This window comes from Ailuropoda melanoleuca, chromosome 2 (assembly GCF_002007445.2).
Source record: "Ailuropoda melanoleuca isolate Jingjing chromosome 2, ASM200744v2, whole genome shotgun sequence".
In the NCBI taxonomy this organism is placed as follows: domain Eukaryota; kingdom Metazoa; phylum Chordata; class Mammalia; order Carnivora; family Ursidae; genus Ailuropoda; species Ailuropoda melanoleuca.
Genome location: NC_048219.1, coordinates 127553261 through 127572540, shown reverse-complemented (window position 1 = coordinate 127572540; position 19280 = coordinate 127553261). Strand labels below are relative to the sequence as shown.

The 19280-nt window shown below is 39.8% G+C and overlaps 1 protein-coding gene across 1 annotated transcript in view; it reads left to right on the top strand.

Annotated features, from left to right (window-relative positions):
* Positions 1-2369: 2369 nt before the first annotated feature.
* The window catches only part of CYTIP (cytohesin 1 interacting protein), a 31527-nt gene continuing 14616 nt past the window's right edge, over positions 2370-19280 (top strand). Inside the window, exons 1-6 of the mRNA XM_002923803.4 lie at positions 2370-2543; positions 9481-9530; positions 9721-9775; positions 14218-14308; positions 14523-14616; positions 17472-17541. Of these exons, the coding sequence (XP_002923849.1) occupies positions 2370-2543; positions 9481-9530; positions 9721-9775; positions 14218-14308; positions 14523-14616; positions 17472-17541 (534 nt within the window). The remainder of the gene's footprint in view (positions 2544-9480; positions 9531-9720; positions 9776-14217; positions 14309-14522; positions 14617-17471; positions 17542-19280) is intronic.

The window sequence follows — 19280 nt, the reverse complement described above, 5'->3', positions numbered from 1 at the left end:
ACACATAGGACGTGAATGTAAATTCAAAGATACAAAATGGCCCTTGCTTTCAAGGTATAATTTAAGGATAATATGTTAAGTCTCAAAAGAAAGCTCTGAAAAAAAAAAATGATATGATATTTCAGGGAATGAAATTAAACAAGAAGTGCAATTTTTAAAAGTTTTATTTTATTTTATTTTATGAACAATGAGGCATTTCTGAAATCTTTTGAGTGGGTAGATAACTTGGTCTGATTCACTTTTAAAATCACCTTTATAAAATAAAGGGGAGGATGAAGAGGAAGAGAATTCAGAATAGTGTAATTGTCCTGAGGTAAATTCTATAGAAAAAAGAAGTTGTAAATAGTAGAACACTTTTGTGAATCAAGGGTTTGAGGCTTGAAGTCATATTTGTATGAAAAGATTAGTGTTTCCCCACATTTTATAATCAGGGATGTTATTAAAATATTTAATAACTGTTATGACACAGACTTTAACAATCAGAACAGGGAAATGGCCAAACTAGACCAGGTCCTAAATATATAACTAACAAATGTGGCCGTACCGGTACGTCCTGACTGAATGTCAGATCTGCCTTTGTCTGTGGCTGTATAGCCATGGATCTCCTGATTTGGAAGATTCTACTTCTTAAACACATTTCATAAATTAAGTAAAAAAAAATTATTTTCCAATTTCTTAATTTCATAATAGACTTCTGGAATTTATATTAGCTTAAGATCAGTATAACACACTAAATGGATACAATTTTAGCATCCATCCATCACACTTGGTTGTCAGTTGGCCTATATGGCCTTATATCAGGCAAAAGTATAATTTCCACTTGACATTTTGAAATATTAAAATATTTACCTAACTTCATAAAATTCCTAGGGGACAGGTGGACTGCTATCCTCAATTAATAGTGTGGATTTAAATCATGTACCTCACAGCCTAGAGATGTTTTAAAATCTCTCTCTCTCTCACTCGCCCACACATGCACTACATAAATGTTTTCATAACTGACATACTATTTATTTGCCAAAGTCTCTACCATTCTCTTTTGTTTTACACATTGACATTATATTATTTTACCCACTGGCCCCTGAAGACAAATGCATTTATAATCCCTGATTTAGATATTTTTGTTTTTAGAGACATCATTTTGTTCATGTCATAATCCAATTCCAATTGTAGCGAATTATGCTGTGATCAGGTTTTAAAAATTTCTGCAGTAGTTGTATCTCTTGAATCAGTAACTCAGAAGATTTTACCATTTATATTTCTCAGGTTCTGCTCGAGCTGAATTCGCCTCGACTTCCATTTTAGTTCAAAACTTTCTAACTCCTTTACATTCTACTCTTGACCTTCAAAATTATTTTGAAAATCGCAGTTGACTTTTTGTAGTAATTAAAACTTCTCTTTTTGATTTTTGTTTTGATTCTTTCCTCTTCTTACATCCCCTGCTCCTCCTCTGAAACCAGTTCTCTCGAAACTACAAATCCCAGATCCCCCCTGAAAAAAGTATCTGTGATCTTGTGTATATCCCGATGGTGCCCTTGGCCCATCTGAGCATGCAGGCACCAAACAGGTAACATTCTTGGGTCACCCTGGTTGGCCGGACACCTTCCTGTCCTTTCCATTCCTCCCTCAGGACCACATGCTGACTCTGCAACAAAGTCCTGTCTAAGGTGGGGTCAACTTTGAGCTCTGAGTGAGCTGGTCTTCTCCTCCCATTGTTCCTTGTAAAGATGATGGATCATTTTAGTTAGGACAAAGTAGTAGAAGGGAATCCAGAAGAATGCTGAACAGTTACAGCCCCAGTGGCAGATATAATGTCCTTTTGATGAACATTAATGAGCTAGGGTGTACTTCAGGGAAAGAACATTACAAGGACTTCATGACAGACATTATGACCAGACCCTGTAATTCTTGCTTATAGCCACAAGAACTGAGTGTCTGCATATCCTGACTTTGACACTGCACTGCCCGTAGTGAGTAGGAGAATGGGTGGGTAACACATGGCAGAACTTGGGGAAATTTTTCTTTCTTCCTTTAAAAAAAAAAAAAAAAGGCAGATGGTGTTTTGAACACAACTTGCCGTAGAACATAAAAGCATGAGAGTTCTGGCTGTTTGAAAGAGGAAAAAAAATAAGTTGATTTTTTTTTAATGGTAAAGCTAGTTTCTCCCAGGGGCTTAAAGAAAAAAGCATTGAGAAATGGGAGTGCACTGCAAGATAGGGTTTGTGTAACAAGTACCTAAAACCACAGAAGTCACATGGGCTCTTTCTGCTTTGCTACTTTTGATTACTTGTCAGAGAGTTAGACTTTTAGCTTCCCCCATCCTGCAAGGCCACTCGACCATGTGCAAGCTGGAGTAATCTTTACTCACAATGTCTTTACAAAGGCTCATGCGACAGAGCAGCAATGGCAACTTGGTGGACTACTGCGCTGGTCCCGCGTATAGCTCTTACTCCCCACTCATGGGCAGCTTCCGAATGGATGATAATAGAAGGATTCAAATGCTGGCAGACACCGTGGCTACTTTGCCTCGGGGAAGAAAGCAGGTATGATTACTGTCTTGTACTTTCAGACTGTTCATGTTCTCTTGAGAGCAGAATTGATATGTTTGTCTGACTTCACACCGAAATTGTATTTTAGAGGCTTTGGAATTAGTCACTAAGAGTATGGGCGAGGAAGGAGACAAGGAGTCCAGAGAGTTTACGGACTAGTCCAAAAGATTTAAGACCATAATAAAAATTTTTGTCAAGGCAAAACTTAAAAGAAGATTGTTTTTCTCATTTGAAGAGGTGTTGAGGTAAAATGAAAATCATTAAGCACATCGAGCTTAGATAGTGCATATAGACATGGCCAGTTTGAGAATTATTGATCTTTTCCCCCCTGCATGTGTCTCATTGATTCCTTCCCTCCTGGCTTCCCTCCTTGATAATCATTTCCAATCCAAGGAGAGTGCTTTTTCTTCGGGACAAATTTTGTTGACTAAATTATTTTCAGTGCTGGTGCACAGGCACATTCCTAATGCTATTGGGAATTAAGGCTTTTATTAGATAAGTGAATGGCTGATTGAATACCAGCTCAGCCACTTCCTAGCTGTCGTACCTTGGGCAAGTCACTTGCCCCTCTGAGATTTAGTTTTCTTTTTTCTGTAATGGAGATAACAACAGAACCACCCTAAGGAGCTCTTCTGTGGCTTAAGTGAGGAAGTGTGCAGTGCTTAACACAGTGACTGACACGTACTATGTGCTCAATAATTATGCTGTCATTTTTATTTTTACTGCAAGGTATTTCCCTAGAGATGAAACCTTATTTGGAAAAATCCATGTCCAGCTGAGTTAGTTTCTTTCATTCTATAATTTCCAATTTTTAAAACAATTTTTTAACCTCTTCAGGTTTTGGTCATATCACTTGCTCTCATGCTCCAAGTACGTCTCTGAATTTAGAATTAGAATTGCTTTAAAGCGTGAAGTTTTGCCCTTAAGTCCTAGTGCACATCACGGGCTCCTCTTAAGCCTTCTGATTTCAGGATTAGAGAGTTAGAGCATAGAGGGAGAGTCGTGATCTTTTCTCAGTGATGTATATGGCTGATTCCTCATTATTTTTCACAATGAATATAAGGGCATAATTTGCCATGGTTTGGATTTTTGATCTTTTTAAATCCCAAATGCTTTTATGACATTAAGTTTAATCAAATGATGAACATTTCTATCAATTTACTACTTGCCTGGAAATAAAGCAGCTGTGGGAAGCACCAAGATCTTTATTCAGGTTTCCGAGAGCAGTGTAGGAGGTACAGAGATGAGAACACATTTCCTGGCCTTGTAGGGTTAAAAATTCAGCAGGCAGAACGAATAGGCGTTATACAACATAAATGCTCTAATGCAAGGACATGCCTTTTAATATAACCTTGAAGGAGAGATATTCCAGTTATTGAAGGGTATTCCTGAGCAAGGCAATAATTAATGCCGAGGCACAGATCTCGGGGCCTTTAGGGCATGTTGAGGTAACAGCACATTATTGTGTCCGGAGGAACCAATAAGTGTCTGTGGGAGGGGAGGGGGGGAGGGGAAACCTCGGAGCTGCGCTGCTTTATGAAACACTTGAACACTTCCCCCAAGGAAGCAGTCATTTGACCAGCACAGGGAGCCACTGGGCGTGTTTGAGCAGGAGAGGGTTTTAGAAACCTCACTCTAGATGTGTGGTGTGTCGGTGGTAAGTGGGTAGGGACAAGTGACGAGGGAGCAACTTTTGCAGTAGTTGGAGAAGGAGGAAATGGATGGAATGGAGAGGAGCCCCAGAGACTCCTGTGAAAGGCAGTGAAGATGGAGGAGTCACCTTGGTTTTAAGCGTGGGTGAAGACAGCTGGACTAAGAGGAGGCAGTCAGCAAGAGGCTACTGAAGGGGATTATGAGAGGGATGGAGGCCGATGAAACACACTCATCGTGCATATGTGTATAACATATACACGTAAACATCACATGCACACATTCCCACACCGATGAATTTATCTGCTGTTCTCATCTTTTTAGGTCGTCTCTTCTCCCTTTTCTCATGTTCTTTCCCAGAGTAAACTCCTATTCAAACAGCTTTTTCTTCCTGTTGTGAGAATTACTGTAAGGAAGAAGAAAAAAGCAAAACAAAACCTCTTTTACATGATACTTAGGATTCTGTACAATTATCATCAATGAGACTTGATGCAAGTTTATCCCAACATTTCAGAATTTTCCAAATGGATGTTCATTTCTTTTAAGTGGTTTTTAGAGAATAATCACCCATTTGGCACCGACTGAATTGCAGGCAACAAGATCGCTGTGAGGCAATCCCATGAGCAGGTGTTTCTCTGCCCACTGTTATTTTCAACACTTTCGGGGCTGACGTCAACAATTCATACTTCTCGTTATTGTTGGCTTTGGCTTCTGCAAAGCTGGATCTGGTGAGCCTGTAGTTTCAGATTAATCTTTAGAAGCATTTGGATGTTTATACTCGGAATTGCTTAAAAATAGACTTCTGTGTGTGCGTATTATCTCCATACCTGTATTTGTAGGAGGTGACAGACACGCAGTAAGGCTTCTACTTCTGAACATAGTTTTGGAGGGGGGGATCCCTGCAATGGAAAACACGGTGGGAAGGAGACAGGAGAAAGTAAGAGAGGCTCTATAAATGTGGTGATGCCAGAGGATTGTACCTGATGGGCCACTCAGCCGAGGGTAGTAGGTTGCGTTTGGAGGGCAGGATTCACCAAAAACTGTAATGAGAGCCAGGGACCTGAGGACGAGGCGAGAAGCTGGAACGTGCCTCAGTGGTACCACAGACTGCCTCTGCCTGACAGTCTTTGGGTTATCGAATTAATTGCTTAATAGGCAGCTTCTGAAACAGTGATTTCACTTAAAAGTTCAGATACAGAATTTTGTAATGCGTGTACTTCTGGGCTGGAATCCGCCCTTTAGGAGTTTCACCTGATTTCTGGTCACACACCCATCTGTTACCAAAGCTCCCAAGTGTTCCTAACTGCAACAACATGTTTTGATCATTTAGGAAATACTTTGGGTAGAAAACTGTATTAATTTCACGACAAAAGAATTCAAAAAGCATCCTCTAATCCATATTGTGACATGCTTGGAATCAGTAGCCCACAATTTTTCTTGGAAAAGAAGCTCTTGAGTCCACAATGAGACTTTCTTAGGAAGCTGTGACATTGACTTGGGTTCCTTAAGGGCACGTACAAGTTAGGAAACTGAAGTCAACTCCATTAAGCAAGTATCTTAGAATGGAGAGCCCTGCTATCCCAAGGCTCCTGGCTTAAAAGGGAAACGGAAAAAAGCTAAATTCATGTGAGAATCAGGGAGAAGGGAGGCAGGGGCTCCAAAGTGAGCAGGGCACATAATTTGTGGACTTTTGACACAATAAAAACAAAAGAAACACCTTCTCTGTTAGTAAGTATCCTTTCCCCACCCCCAATGCTTTCAGGAAATGAGTCCACAGAGTGGGGACCAGGAAGTAACAATCTGTTACTTAGCAGCAGAAGTGGCTACGTATGGAACTTGGAGCTCCTCCCAGCCTGCGGGCTCTCTGGCTGAGCTACAGACGACCCCTATCTTTTGCAAACTGACAGCTGAAATATTTGGTCTTGGTGTCCTAGTAAAGAGGGACACTGTGAATCACTGCATAGCAGCAAAAATTACGTTTTGAATATTCATGCCTGATCTTTTAAGTCATCTGACTACAAACAAAAGAAGAGGAATCATGAGCTCAACCCCAGGCATCTTTCTATCAGTGGCAGCAAGGGGTTAAGGAGCTTTGTCTCATCAGCGATGGTAATTGAATGTGTAGTTTGCAGGCCTGCCAAATTGCCAAACCTAGAGTTCTCATATTAGATAATGTGTAATAAAAGACAGCTGTTGCCAGCATATGCTGTTCATCACACACCCGTTCCTTACTCGTGCGTCTCGGTGCCATCACTGCAACCCTGAGGAAAGGCTCTGGCTGGGAGGGCATTCGGGAGCACGGCCCCCACTGGTGAGATCCCAGAACAGGACCGCTCACTCGAGAAGGAGGGCTGCGGGCAAAACATTTGCCAAAGCGTGAGACCTTCCATAAGGCCTTAGGCATACTTCTTCCCACTTCGGCAGATAATTTGGTGTGTGAGCAAGGTTGAACCCTGAGAACGTTCCTTTCTGCATTGCCTGAGTCTGACAGCCCAGATCAAAGACAAGTAGGCTTTGTGTCAAGATGTGGCACGTGTCAGAGAATTTGATGGTGCCTAATTTATTTAAATTCTTTTTAATTTAAATATTAGGTGCCTAAGAGAGGTTCATCGCTCACCCAGAGTAGAAACTAATCTATAATTTGACTTAGTCTGATTTTTGTGTGTGTCACTGATAACCCCAATCAGTCAGTCCACAGGAACTGAGTCTCTGCCATGCGTCTCACGTTGTGCTAGGCAAATATTTTCAACTAGTCAATTAGCTAGATAGAAAGGTTAGCAAAGGAAAGGTGCGGCAGTTTCCTTCTGTGTGGAGGTCTTAGATTTGTCTTGTGGACTTAAAAGATATTAGATTTGAATTTAAATAGAATGTTTTTTTTATTTAGAAGGCAAGTTGTAGGTGGACCAGATGGAATCTTGAGGTTCCCATCAATGCCCTGATTATTTGCCTGGCAAAAGGCCATTTAGAATTGCTGAGGATAGGTTGGAAATTTTAATAACTCATTAATTCTTGCTATCATTTATTCATTTGGCAGTTATGTATTAAGGCATTACTAACTTCCTTTGCTTTCTATTAGTCCTTTCTCTATGGTTCTTCTTGTTTTTGGATTGAGATTTTTTTTAATGTTCTTATTATTTTTTGTTTTGATTTTCATTTTTAATGTTGCCACATGTTTTGGATTTTTTAAATTTAATTTTATATTTTTAATGATGACCCTTGAGATTTTCCTGTGAATATTTAAAATTTGCTGAAGGACAAAGTTGAAAAGTATTTTAACACATTCCTCCTGAATTTGATATTTCACTGCTACTTAGTTACTTAAATTGGTGTCTAGTAGTTTACTTCNAATACTTACTGTATTTTAATTGAATCAAAAAAGCCAGGAAAAAAGTTGTTTGGGGGGGGGGGGGGGGGGGGGGGGGGGGGGGGTGGTGGTGGTGGTGGTGTAGAAAGTAAAACAAGTGCATTCCCCAGGAGGCCCAAAGGATACCAGTAATTATGCACAGAAGTGAGGTATTTGATCCAGCATACACTTTATATAAACACAAATATATGTTTCCACATAGATGGCTATATGAATAATACGATGAATATTGATTGTAAGAGTGTTATTTTTAAAACAGAAACCCTAGTTACAATAACAGATAACAGAAGTAGATATGACCTACCTAAGTACCTTAAAATCGGAAATAAGGGTAAAAGCCAGGCAGATACAGATAATGAAAACAGATTAAGATAATGTGAGTACCTAAACCACAGAGATGAGAATGCTTGGGAATGTCAAGTTTATCAGTCTCCTCTGTAAGAAGGCAAGAAGGCAGCCCTCTTGCATAGCTGAGTGGTCCCCGCCCATGTTTGTAGTAGGTAGGACAAAACAGGCTGAAATAAACCATGCAAATTGTTGGAGGCCTTCTACAGTTAGTCCTTACAAATTGAAAATAAATGCTTTTTAGCAAATCTAGAGAATCTTTTTAGGTCTGAGCCTTCCTATTGCAGTTTTCAGGATGATATAAATGGCTTGAGGTCCAGAACTGAAAAGACAAGGAATTACAACATGTAATTAATTTACATCAAATCAATGAGAGATCAGCTCTTCTTTCAGTAGCTTTACTGATCAACAGGCGAATTCTGAACACTGAGCCATTCCAGAAAGTTTGTGAAAATGCTGGCATTTGGTACTTGGTAATTCAAATTTATTAACAGTGATATAGGCTTCTCTCCTAACAAATGCCTTAATAAGGATTTTGTTTGTGCATTAATTTCTTTAATGTGTTTTCTCCTGATTTCATCCTCTATTTGTCTTACTTGCATTTGTTTAGACTGTATGTTGGTTTCCTGACATGTTTTAATGTATTCACTGATAGACGACAAGCACATCAGATTGACGGTGAAACACCGTGGGTTAGCTAGTACCATAAGCTGACATTTTGGGCCCCTGGACCAAGACTTGAGAAAGGTCTAATTAACTTGGGTTAATTCCTAAAGGAATAAAATAAAAACACACACAAACTCACAGCAATCACCTGAAAAGCAAGATGCTGCTTTTGCTTATTTTTCCTATTTATAAGGGTAGAATATATCCTGGAGGTTTATGCTTATATGATCTTTTTCCCAAAGATGTAGGGGGGTGAAGGTGGTAGTATTCCTACTGTTTATACCATTCTGATGTTCCTTTCCTTTCTTGGCTGTAAATCCCATCACACTTTCCCAAAACTATTGCAAAAAGAAATCATAAAACGGAATTGAGGTTTTGAGTCCCTGGTTTCACCTGTTGTGCTTCTGTATATGAATTGGTTCTTTACAGATTATTTTAGCCTGCTAAAAACAGTAACATATTGAACTATTACAATAAATACAGTCATTTCATCAGTATCTCAAAAAACTACCAAGTATTTGGGTTTTATATGCCATTCTACGGGTGGTGTTTTCTTTGAATTTCCATGGGATCATAAATTGCTCTGGTTAATCTTTCAGGGGCTATTTTAAATACAGATTAGATATGACATTCTTTTTGGAAGCTTTGGAGTTTTGCCACATTACACGAACTCTTTTGCCAGGGTGTAGTATTATCTGAGCCTCTTTTAGCCTTTTAATGCTTGAATGTTCCCTTTCCCGGCTCTCCTTTGCTACCAATAGAGAATGGAAATTACTACCTTTACGTAACAATTTCCTAGACCTGGGCCAAAGAAGGTGATAAAGAACAAAGTCCTTTGTGATTTAGTACATTTTATGAATGTGTCTTAGGACCTTTTGATAACTGTGTGCTTGTTATATTTTTCAGCTTGCTTTGACGAGATCAAGTTCTTTAGGCGACTTTTCCTGGTCTCAAAGGTAAAGAGAGTCATGTATTTTTTGGTCTCCCACCAGCGTGTACTTCCCCCCCCCCAACACAGACACACATATTCTTACATATAGTTTACCTGAATGATAACCATCTGTAATTGTGACAGTTATTTCATGATAAGAATGTGCCAAATGTGATACTTTGATCTTCATGCCTGTTTTTATTTTTTTATTACAGAAAGCTCGTTACTGTGGAAAAACAAGATAATGGGACGTTTGGATTTGAAATTCAGGTGGGCAATTTTCAATTTTTCAGACTTTTAATGAAGAAAGTGGTGCTGGTAGTGTGATATTTGCAAGGAAAGCATGAAGTCAGTATTAAAGAATAATGAACACTGTGAGTTTTCTTCAATGTGCTGTGGTTTGTTTGGGGTAGTTTTTCAGTATGCTAGGTACCATCAAGGAAAGAAAACACTGAAGCAGTTAAAAGAAAAGCCCTGAGATGTGCTCAGCTCCTTGTTCTTAATTGCTTTAGTTTTCCTGTAAGTCTGAGACTGATCAGAAATACTTGGTATCAGCCAGGTCTCAAATAAGAAAGTGAAATACTCTTTACAGATGTGCATTTTTATATATTTGCATTTCAGATGTGTTTTTCATGATCGTTTTTATACTGTATATCAGATTTCAAATCTATGCTTTGGTATTCAAGAAATACTTGAAAGCATGTAGATTTGTGTGTATGGGACAGTGTGTATTCATATATAACTCCTGTTACATTTTGAAATACTAAAGTTTCCTCTCAGATATGATGAAGAACTTTGGACTTTTTTCTTTTTCTTTTTTTTTTTTTAGATTTATTTATTTATTTTGAGAGAGAGGGACAGAGACAGAGAGCACACTGAGCATGGAGCCCCATGTGGGACTTGATCTCAGGACTCTGAGATCATGACCTGAGCTGAAACCAAGAGTCAGAGGCTTAACCGGCTGAGCCACCCAGGCACCCCTGGACTTTTTTCTTAATGACAACACCTTATAATTATTATTTGAAACATTTTAGAACAGTTGTGTCTACTTGGATATTGTCTCATGCTCTAGGAGTTTCTAAGAGTCTTTATAGGTTTCTATTTCTAATAGCCTAAGAATTTCATTTCTCATTTGCTCTCTGCTCTTTTGTGGCCATGTTTATAAAGATGGTGAGTAAGGTCAAATGAAGTCAGTCCAATTAAGTGCAACAGTAATAATTTAAGTATTATTGGGTTTTTTACTTCCATCACATTTTTTGCATTTCTTTTAGATGTCTTTTGCATGATCATACTCTTAAACACTGCACATCAGCTTTTAGGTCTTAGCTTTTGTGCTGCTTTCGGAAAACATTGGTAACTGAATATCAACCCCCAGATTGGATAGTCGGTGTATATTTGAAGATTAGGAATAGGAAGCTGCCAAGTAAAACATGCTTTCTGAATAAAGAAACAGAATGGAACTCTAGTATACTGAATAGGGAGAAGGCTATAGGAGGAAGAAAGATACTTTTTACTTTCTGAACTATTCTACTTTTAAATTTGATGAAATTTATAATTTTTTTTATCAGGTTTTAGAAGCACAGTACTCTCACTCATTATTCCCATTCACACGAAACATTCCCTTTCTGTTGTGGAGACACTAGCTTTTTGGGACTGCTCCTTTTTAAATGAGTGCTATCCACAGGATGCGTAGCCGTTGCCACTGGAAACAGGATATTGACGACTCACTTACCCTATTTCATGCAACCGATGAGGATCTTTTCTCTCACTCTTCTGTGATATACTCGCTGTTGTGTTTCTCCCCCATACCATGAATGCAAGAGTCAAAACTGTCATTAACATATGGTTTCTCTCATCTATGGAACATAAGAACTAGGAAGATCAGTAGGAGAAGAAAGGGATAAAGAAAGGGGGGTAATCAGAAGGGGGAATGAAGCATGAGAGACTATGGACTCTGAGAAACAAACTGAGGGCTTCAGAGGGGAGGGGGGTGGGGGAATGGGATAGGCTGGCGATGGGTAGTAAGGAGGGCACGTATTGCATGGTGCACTGGGTGTTATACGCAACTAAGGAATCATGGAACTTTACATCAAAAACCAGGGATGTACTGTATGGTGACTAACATAATATAATAAAACATTTTTTTTAAAAATCCAAAAAAAAAAAAAAAGAAGAGTCAAAACTGTCAGTAGTGGACAGCAGGCTGCCGCCCCTTGAACTTTTGTAGATGCCCACGAGCTCATGATTTCCTTCGGAACTGCAGCACGCACCAGTGAAGCCGGAACCTGAGGCTTTGCCAGTTCCCATTTAGTGTGTGCTTTCCATTGCCAGCTCCGCCCCATAATCTATTCTTTAGTTCTCCTAAGATTTGCAGTGGTCCCCAAAGAGGGGAAATGCCCTGGGAACTTTTTGAAGACCAGTAGCCTCAGGTACCCCTATTGCGTGCCCATTGTTAACGCGTATTTGGGTCCTCATCCCCCGAGTGAAGGGCGTGTTGGGAGAGAAACAAGTTCATCTCCTCCGTGGATTTCCATGGGTGCTGGTTTTATCCTGTGAGTGAGAATGACGCGGGGCGGTAGCAAGACAAACGTTGGATTCATACGTACCAAGTTCATGTTCTTCCAGTGCTGTCTTGTGGGGGTTTTAGGACGTTCAAAAGAAATAACACATCTTGGGGCACCTGGGTGGCACAGCGGTTGAGTGTCTGCCTTCGGCTCGGGGCGTGATCCCGGCGTTATGGGATCGAGCCCCACATCAGGCTCCTCTGCTGTGAGCCTGCTTCTTCCTCTCCCAATCCCCCTGCTTGTGTTCCCTCTCTAGCTGGCTGTCTCTATCTCTGTCGAATAAATAAATAAAATCTTAAAAAAAAAAAAAAAAGAAAAGAAATAACACATCTTACAAAGTACTTAGTAACGTGCCCGGTACCAGCAGATCAGCCAATAGCAGGCATCAGCGTGAAGGTCACTGGGCCTGCAAGAGGGCAGTGGGACTTTCGTAGCTCTAAGAAATGCAGGGGATTGTTCTATCACTGGCTTCTAAAAATGGGACCCAGAAGACTGGGGGAGAGAGAGGAAAATATTTGACTATTTCTATCCATAATTTTGGGACCTCTGCCTTTTCCTCTCTATCCCCAACCCACACATTTTATACTGCTTGTGAACATAGAGGCTGGCTGTGCAAATCAACATGTTTCCCCCCTCCCTGAACTCACTTTGGTCACTGGACCTGGAGGGTAGATGTTTCCTGCTAGTAAGAATTGTTAACAGTGGTTTCCCAAAGGAGTGACTGTTAGAGCTTTGGTTCATGGAGCACATGAACTGGATCACCTTCCCATTCCTGGAAGGGTCCAGGCTCTAGCAAGAAGACTTCCTGGCAGAAAAGCTGTACAGGAGGTCTCTGCCAAAGATGGAAAGTATATTAAATTATCTTTAAAAGGTCCCTTCTACCTTTACGATATGGAGATTCAAAATGCCTTGCAGAAAGCATAGAAATTCCTTAGATGTTAACAAAATCAAGTTTCTATGAGTTGCTTGCATGTGATTGACTTCTGGTTCTGGAGCCTGTATTCCTGTAAAATAAGAAGGAATGAACATCAGACACTAATTTCTCCACAAGGAAGCAGTGCTGTAATGTGGTTTAATTTTACGAATCAGATTACTTAACTCAGGTGCTGATTTTGATTCTAAATGGAACCAGGCTTCATAACTTAAATGTGTGAAAAAGACAAATATGTTTGTTATAGGTCATGGGGCTACTCTATCTAGCAATATTTACGCAGTATTCTTGGTACAATTTGACACAAAAATAAAAACAAAAACAAAACCAAGCTGCTTTTGCCAAACTGAGGCAAGAGATGAAGCATAACTTTTTCTGATTTGGTTGGGTGACTAATGAACCGGTGAGTATTCAGGGCAGGCTTAGCAGAGAGCACTTAAACAAGAAAGTAATCGCGTCAATTACAGTACTTTTGAAAAAATGCAGGGCAGATTGTCATTATTTGCAGAGCTCTGATTTAAAATAATTATTGTTGGCATATCTCCCTTCCTGGATGTGTACTGTTCCATATGCCGCTGTAATGAGTGCTTTAGCTTGGAGAACTGCACAGAGATTTTTCTCTTTGCTTTTGGCTACTATTGTATTATCTCCGTGGGAAACAAGAAACCTGATTTTTCTTGATAGATATGTAATAATGAGAGCATCAGGTGGTTCCTTAGGCTTGAACGTACAAAATCTTGAACCAGTCTTATCTTACCTTCTGTCTCAAGCTGGGATTAAAAAAAAAAAAAAGATTTTATTTACTTATTTGAGACAGAAAGAGAGCACGGGTGGGGCTGGGAGGCTGGGGGGCTGGGGGCGGGCAGCAGGAAGCAGAGAGAGAAGCAGACTCCCCACTGAGCAGGGATTCCAAGAGGCTGGATCCTAGGACTCCGGGATCAGGACCTGAGCCGAAGGCAGATGCTCAACCGACTGAGCCATGCAAGCGCACCTCTCCCCAATCCCATTTTTTTTTTGATGGTTGGGGCTGGCTACATATTGCATCAGAGAATTTCCAGATTGGTATCTTTGATTCAGTTCATATTCAAGAAAGCCTTTCCAAATTGTTCTTTGTACTTACCTACTATACTGCTTGAGGTAATCGACACGCTTTTATTTTTTGACACATAGATTTTGAGTTTTTGAATAGTAATTATGTATCACTTTAATTTTTACAGACTTACAGGCTGCAGTGCTCCTCAGAGATGTGCACTCTGATTTGCAAAATCCAGGAGGACAGCCCAGCACACTATGCTGGCCTACAAACTGGTAATTTGTAACTTTGCTCCTATTAGGAATTGTTTAAATAGCAAGAAAAGAAAACTTTATGGTGTCAAAGGTTGGGATACAATTGCTGCTGTGTATTTTCTTAGCTCCCTTATGTTGCTAAGGTTTGGGGCTTGCTTATTTTGTTTTAGTTGCATGTCAGGAGGGGTTATTTAAGCAACTACTGTAACAACTCACTTTTCTTGACATCTCCCAGGTGATGTCCTTGCAAATATCAATGGCGTGAACACAGAAGGCTTTACCCACAAACAAGTTGTTGACCTGATCAGATCTTCAGGAAACCTGCTAACGTAACTATCCATCTGCTTCCCGTAGAGGCTCCAAAAATGTTACGCTCTCTCATAATGCCTGTTGAGTGAATGAATAGGCTTTTTGTTCAGGATCACAAGAAGGGAGGCAGTGCACCATAGCTTTGGGATTGGGTACAGACACGCTTTATCATTTCCTTTTGTTTCTCAAGGTTTCCTCGAATTTGAATGTACTGTCAACATCTGAAATCAGAGGACATCAGTAGCCCAAATGTCTGTGTGGGAAGGATAGCATTTAGAAAATTTATTTTTTTATGTCAAATTCAATGAAACTGGCACACACTCTCTTTGGTCAGAGAGGAACGGGTCCAATTTCCATGGTTGATATAATCTTGGAGCTAGAACAAATGAAAGGTCAGAAGGGCTGAAGTTTTTACTCTTATACTGCAAGCCCATTGTTTTCCTTTTCTAGTGTCCCGTTTGGAAGGAAGAAAAAGTCTGCTCAACCCTCTTTGTCCTGCAGCACACACTTTCACACCTGCTAATATTCCAGACCTCCTGATGGCAGAGTGGCCTCCTCAGCTAGAGATTTGATTGACCTTGCCACCATACCGTTCTTAGAACCCGAGACTTCAGTGAATAGTTGAAAGACGGAATTTGCTTAGTCATTTAAATGATATTTATTGAGCAAATACTATGTTCCCAGCTTTGCGATAGGCTTAGGAGAGACATAGGCAAAGACTTTTGTAGTGCTTTATTGATTGTGGAAGGAGATGGATAAGGAAAGCCTCCAAAAGAAGTAACTTTGATATTTCGATTATTGATAACTGCTGTTAAGAAAGTAAAATAAGGAATGGAATGGAATATTGAGTTAGAGGGCTGTGACTGTAGCTTGGGTTTTGAAAGGGATCTTCTCTGAGGAGGGGAAATCTGAGGTGACACCTAAATAAAGAGAAGAGATGGTCATATGAACCCCTGGTGAAAGCCTTTCAGCAAAGAGACAGGTCTCTGAGATCTCAAAATGGGCTTGGCATATCCAAGAGCTAGAGAAACAACCAGTGTGGTGGGGGGGTGGTAGACTAGGGAGAGTAAGAAGTGAAGGCAGGGAGTTTGCCAGGGGGCAGAGCACAGGCCTCGTCAGGCAAAGTAGTTCAGGATTTATTCTGACTAAGGTGGGTCTTACATTACCTCCTTCATTCTTCACAGCCTCCTGTGAGATTAGTTTTATTTCTATTTATAGATGAAGTGACTGAAGCTTAAATTGGGTGAAGTGAAGATCAATGATCTAGTAAGTGACTGGGTGAGGATTTGACCACCTGCTCTGGATGCCAGGATCCATTCTCTTCGGCTACCCCACAGCTGCTCACTGCAAGCTGCCAATAGAAAATCCGTGGGATGCTCGTCCGTGATTCTAGTTGAGAACTTCAAAGATGTTCTGGGTGTGTGCAGGAGTAGTTTTAAACGGTGACTCCTGATGGTAGAGGACTTAGTCCAATTCTGCGGATCTTGGGAGCTCAGGGTAGAGTATGGGGGTGCTCTTTACTCCAGAGAGACTTGAATCTATGAGGTTGGAGCCATGTAGAATCCAAGGGGAAGAGGTGGCAGTTAAAATCAGAAAGCTACGTTCCAAATGGTTGAAGAGGGCAGAATGCAGGGATGTAATTAAGGAGTAATGGGTGGATACAGATGGAGATCAGAGATCAGGAAAATGGAGACATCTGTCTAAATACTGAAGAGACCAACCAACGTATGCCTACGGCTTTGCGCATAGACATCTATTGTTCAGGCAGGTCAGATGGACCTTAAGAGTTCTATTGAAACAGATTCATAGGAACCTTGCTAATGCCCAGAGACAAGATCACCCTAATGAGAAAGCAGACAACATCCTGGCTTGCATTATCATCTCATTATCTTGGGAATGATGCTATCAGAAATAGAGAAAAATAGGTCTTCATATTGAACACTATTGTTTTACTATGACTTGAACATTTTCTGCATGTTAATATAACAGTTACAGCTTGCTTATCAGAAGGAATTTGAACCGGTATTTTTAAAATGCCTAGGTGTGTGACTCACGCATGAAATTTGTTATCTTATGCAGACAGCTGACTTAGTAGTAAAAATAAAGGCATCAACGTGAGCCCACAAAACAAATCAAATCAATCAGGATAGAACAAGTCCTTTGATTTTTAGAAAGGCATTTGGTATAGGGAGACAAGAACGCCATTAAGTTGATAATTCTAGGATTGAAGTTTATAAACATCAAGGTTCGGAGATGTGAGAGTCACATGAAGATTATTATCTCATAGTGGGTCTGGGTCTGGCTATTCTAGCTGCAAAATTAAGGCAATTGACAGACATACAGTTTCCTAGAATCCTGGGGAAGAAGGGACTTTTCCTTTTTCCAAGAAATGGCATGTTGATTCTACTGTTTGAAGATCCCTATTACATGTTGTTTTCATTGAGGGACCCCTCATACTTAGCATGGTGTCTAAAGTCTGACACGTAGTAAATGGCCAATAAGCATTCACTGAATGAAATAGGTGATTCAGCCAGAACCCATAAGAATAAATTCCAATAGAGAAGGATACTCATTGCAATATAGTGGCATCTATAAAATGAGCTACAGTTTACAAGTTAACCAATATCTTTTCTTTCAAGCACCCTCTTGAGGGGATTTTTGTTTTTGTTTTTGTTTTTTTCTATTTCCTTTCGCTGAATATTGTCAGAAGATGTGGCCTAGGTCCAGATACTTGAAGTGCCATGGGAACCATAACATTTATGTTGCTCTTTTAAGTATAGTCTGTACTCCAAGTGTAGTACTTCGTAAGGATGGTACTTGTTTGAAAGAATCACTCATGTTGTTCCCCTTCTCCTCCCTTTTTTTCTTAAAACAGGATAGAGACTCTTAACGGAACAATGATTCTCAAAAGAGCAGAGCTTGAAGCAAAGCTGCAAGTTTTAAAGGTAATTTAATTTAATACAGTGAGGCACATTTTTCATCCTTGAATGTGTGAGTGGTAGAATAAAAATCTATTTGAGAGATTGAAATAGCCCTTGAAGATGAAATGTCGTGATGAGTCTAAACTGATGAATTATCAAGAGCCACACAATTACCTTTACGGGAGTATTAAATTCACAAACCAGTGCAAATCACTTTCTTCCTTCCTCCTTCTGTGTTTCTATGAGGCTCAGGAAGGCAACAGGAAGGCACATCACTTGAAGAACTTTTCACTAAGGCACCTGTGATCTCTCTTGATTTACATTTTGTTTGGGGGGAAAAAAAACAAAGGAGGAGTTGCTGGTCTTTTCCTCATTTTTCGAAGTACCGCCTGTGTGCGGGAGGGCCCGGAAGCTTTGCTTTTCCATTGTCCTCTTCTGTGTCCTTCTGTTCTGCTTCATTCTTCCTACAAAAATCACCTCCCTCTGCTCCTGTGGCTGTCCTTGAATCTACTTTCATTGGCAAACACACAAGCAGCTTGGAAGTGGAAAAAAATGGAAAGTTTTCAGGAGATAGTACACAATGCTGAGAGTTCAGAGAAAATTCCCTGGGATGGCTTTTTGAGGGTCTTGAAGATCTCAGTTTGCTAGACTGGTGAAGCTAGACTGGCCAGGCCATGAAGTGCAGACCCTCATCCGTGTGCATTTGAGCCCTTTTCCTGCAGACCCCACTGACCTCTTTTCCAGGAGATCTCCCCTGCGTGGCAGTGAGGTGGTCGGTCTGAGAAGAGACCATGCGGCTTACAGGCAGGGTGCTCACTTGGACCGTGTTTAACAATAGCTGGCGTTTGTGAATTTTCTTTAGAAAGTATGTACTTCTTATTTATTGAGCCCATGAGGGTAGAGTTACTGTGTTTTTCTTTTATCTTGTATTCTCTCCCCCCACTCCATAGCTAATTCATCAATGAGCCCTGTTCCCTGTGTCTACACTGGTTTTATACTCTTGTCATTTTACTTGTTGTGATATTTTTGAATTAATTTGTAAAATTCCTTGAAAAAGTCCTCTGTTCAGATTATGATAGGAATTGACATTTATAGAATAAATATCAACTGACCTCTTTATGGATTTCACCTTTCCTACTTCAGACATAGGATCTTGACCTTTTAATTCCAATCTTTTGTATACTTCAAAAACATTTTTATCATTTCTTTATACACTTTTATAAAGCTTTTATTGTATTTATTCTTAGGTGGCTTCTATGTTTTCTTGCTATAATAAACATGATTTTTTAATTTTAAAAGATCTTTTAATTTGTTGCTATTGATTTTTGTGTAAAATTTTTAAATCCAGTTGTCCTGCTGAACTCTCTTTATTCCAGTGTTTGTAGATTCCCTTAGATTTTTTTATATAGGCATAATAACATCTGCAGATACTGAAAGTTTTTCCCCTTTACCCCTCGTTGTTCAACTATAGTTGATCCTTGAACAACACAGGTTTGAACTGTATGGATCCACTTATATGAAGTTTGTTTTTTTTATAAATAAGGTACAATATTGCAAATGTATTTTCTCTTCCTTATGATTTGCTTAAAAACATTTTCTCTTCTCTAGCTTACTTTATTGTAGGAATACAGTATATAATATAACATACAAAATCTGTGTTAACCAACTGTTGATGTTATTGGTAAGGCTTCCAGTCAACAGTAGGCTATATTAGTAGTTAAGTTTTTAGGGAGGCAAAGTTATATGTGGATTTTTTTACTCTG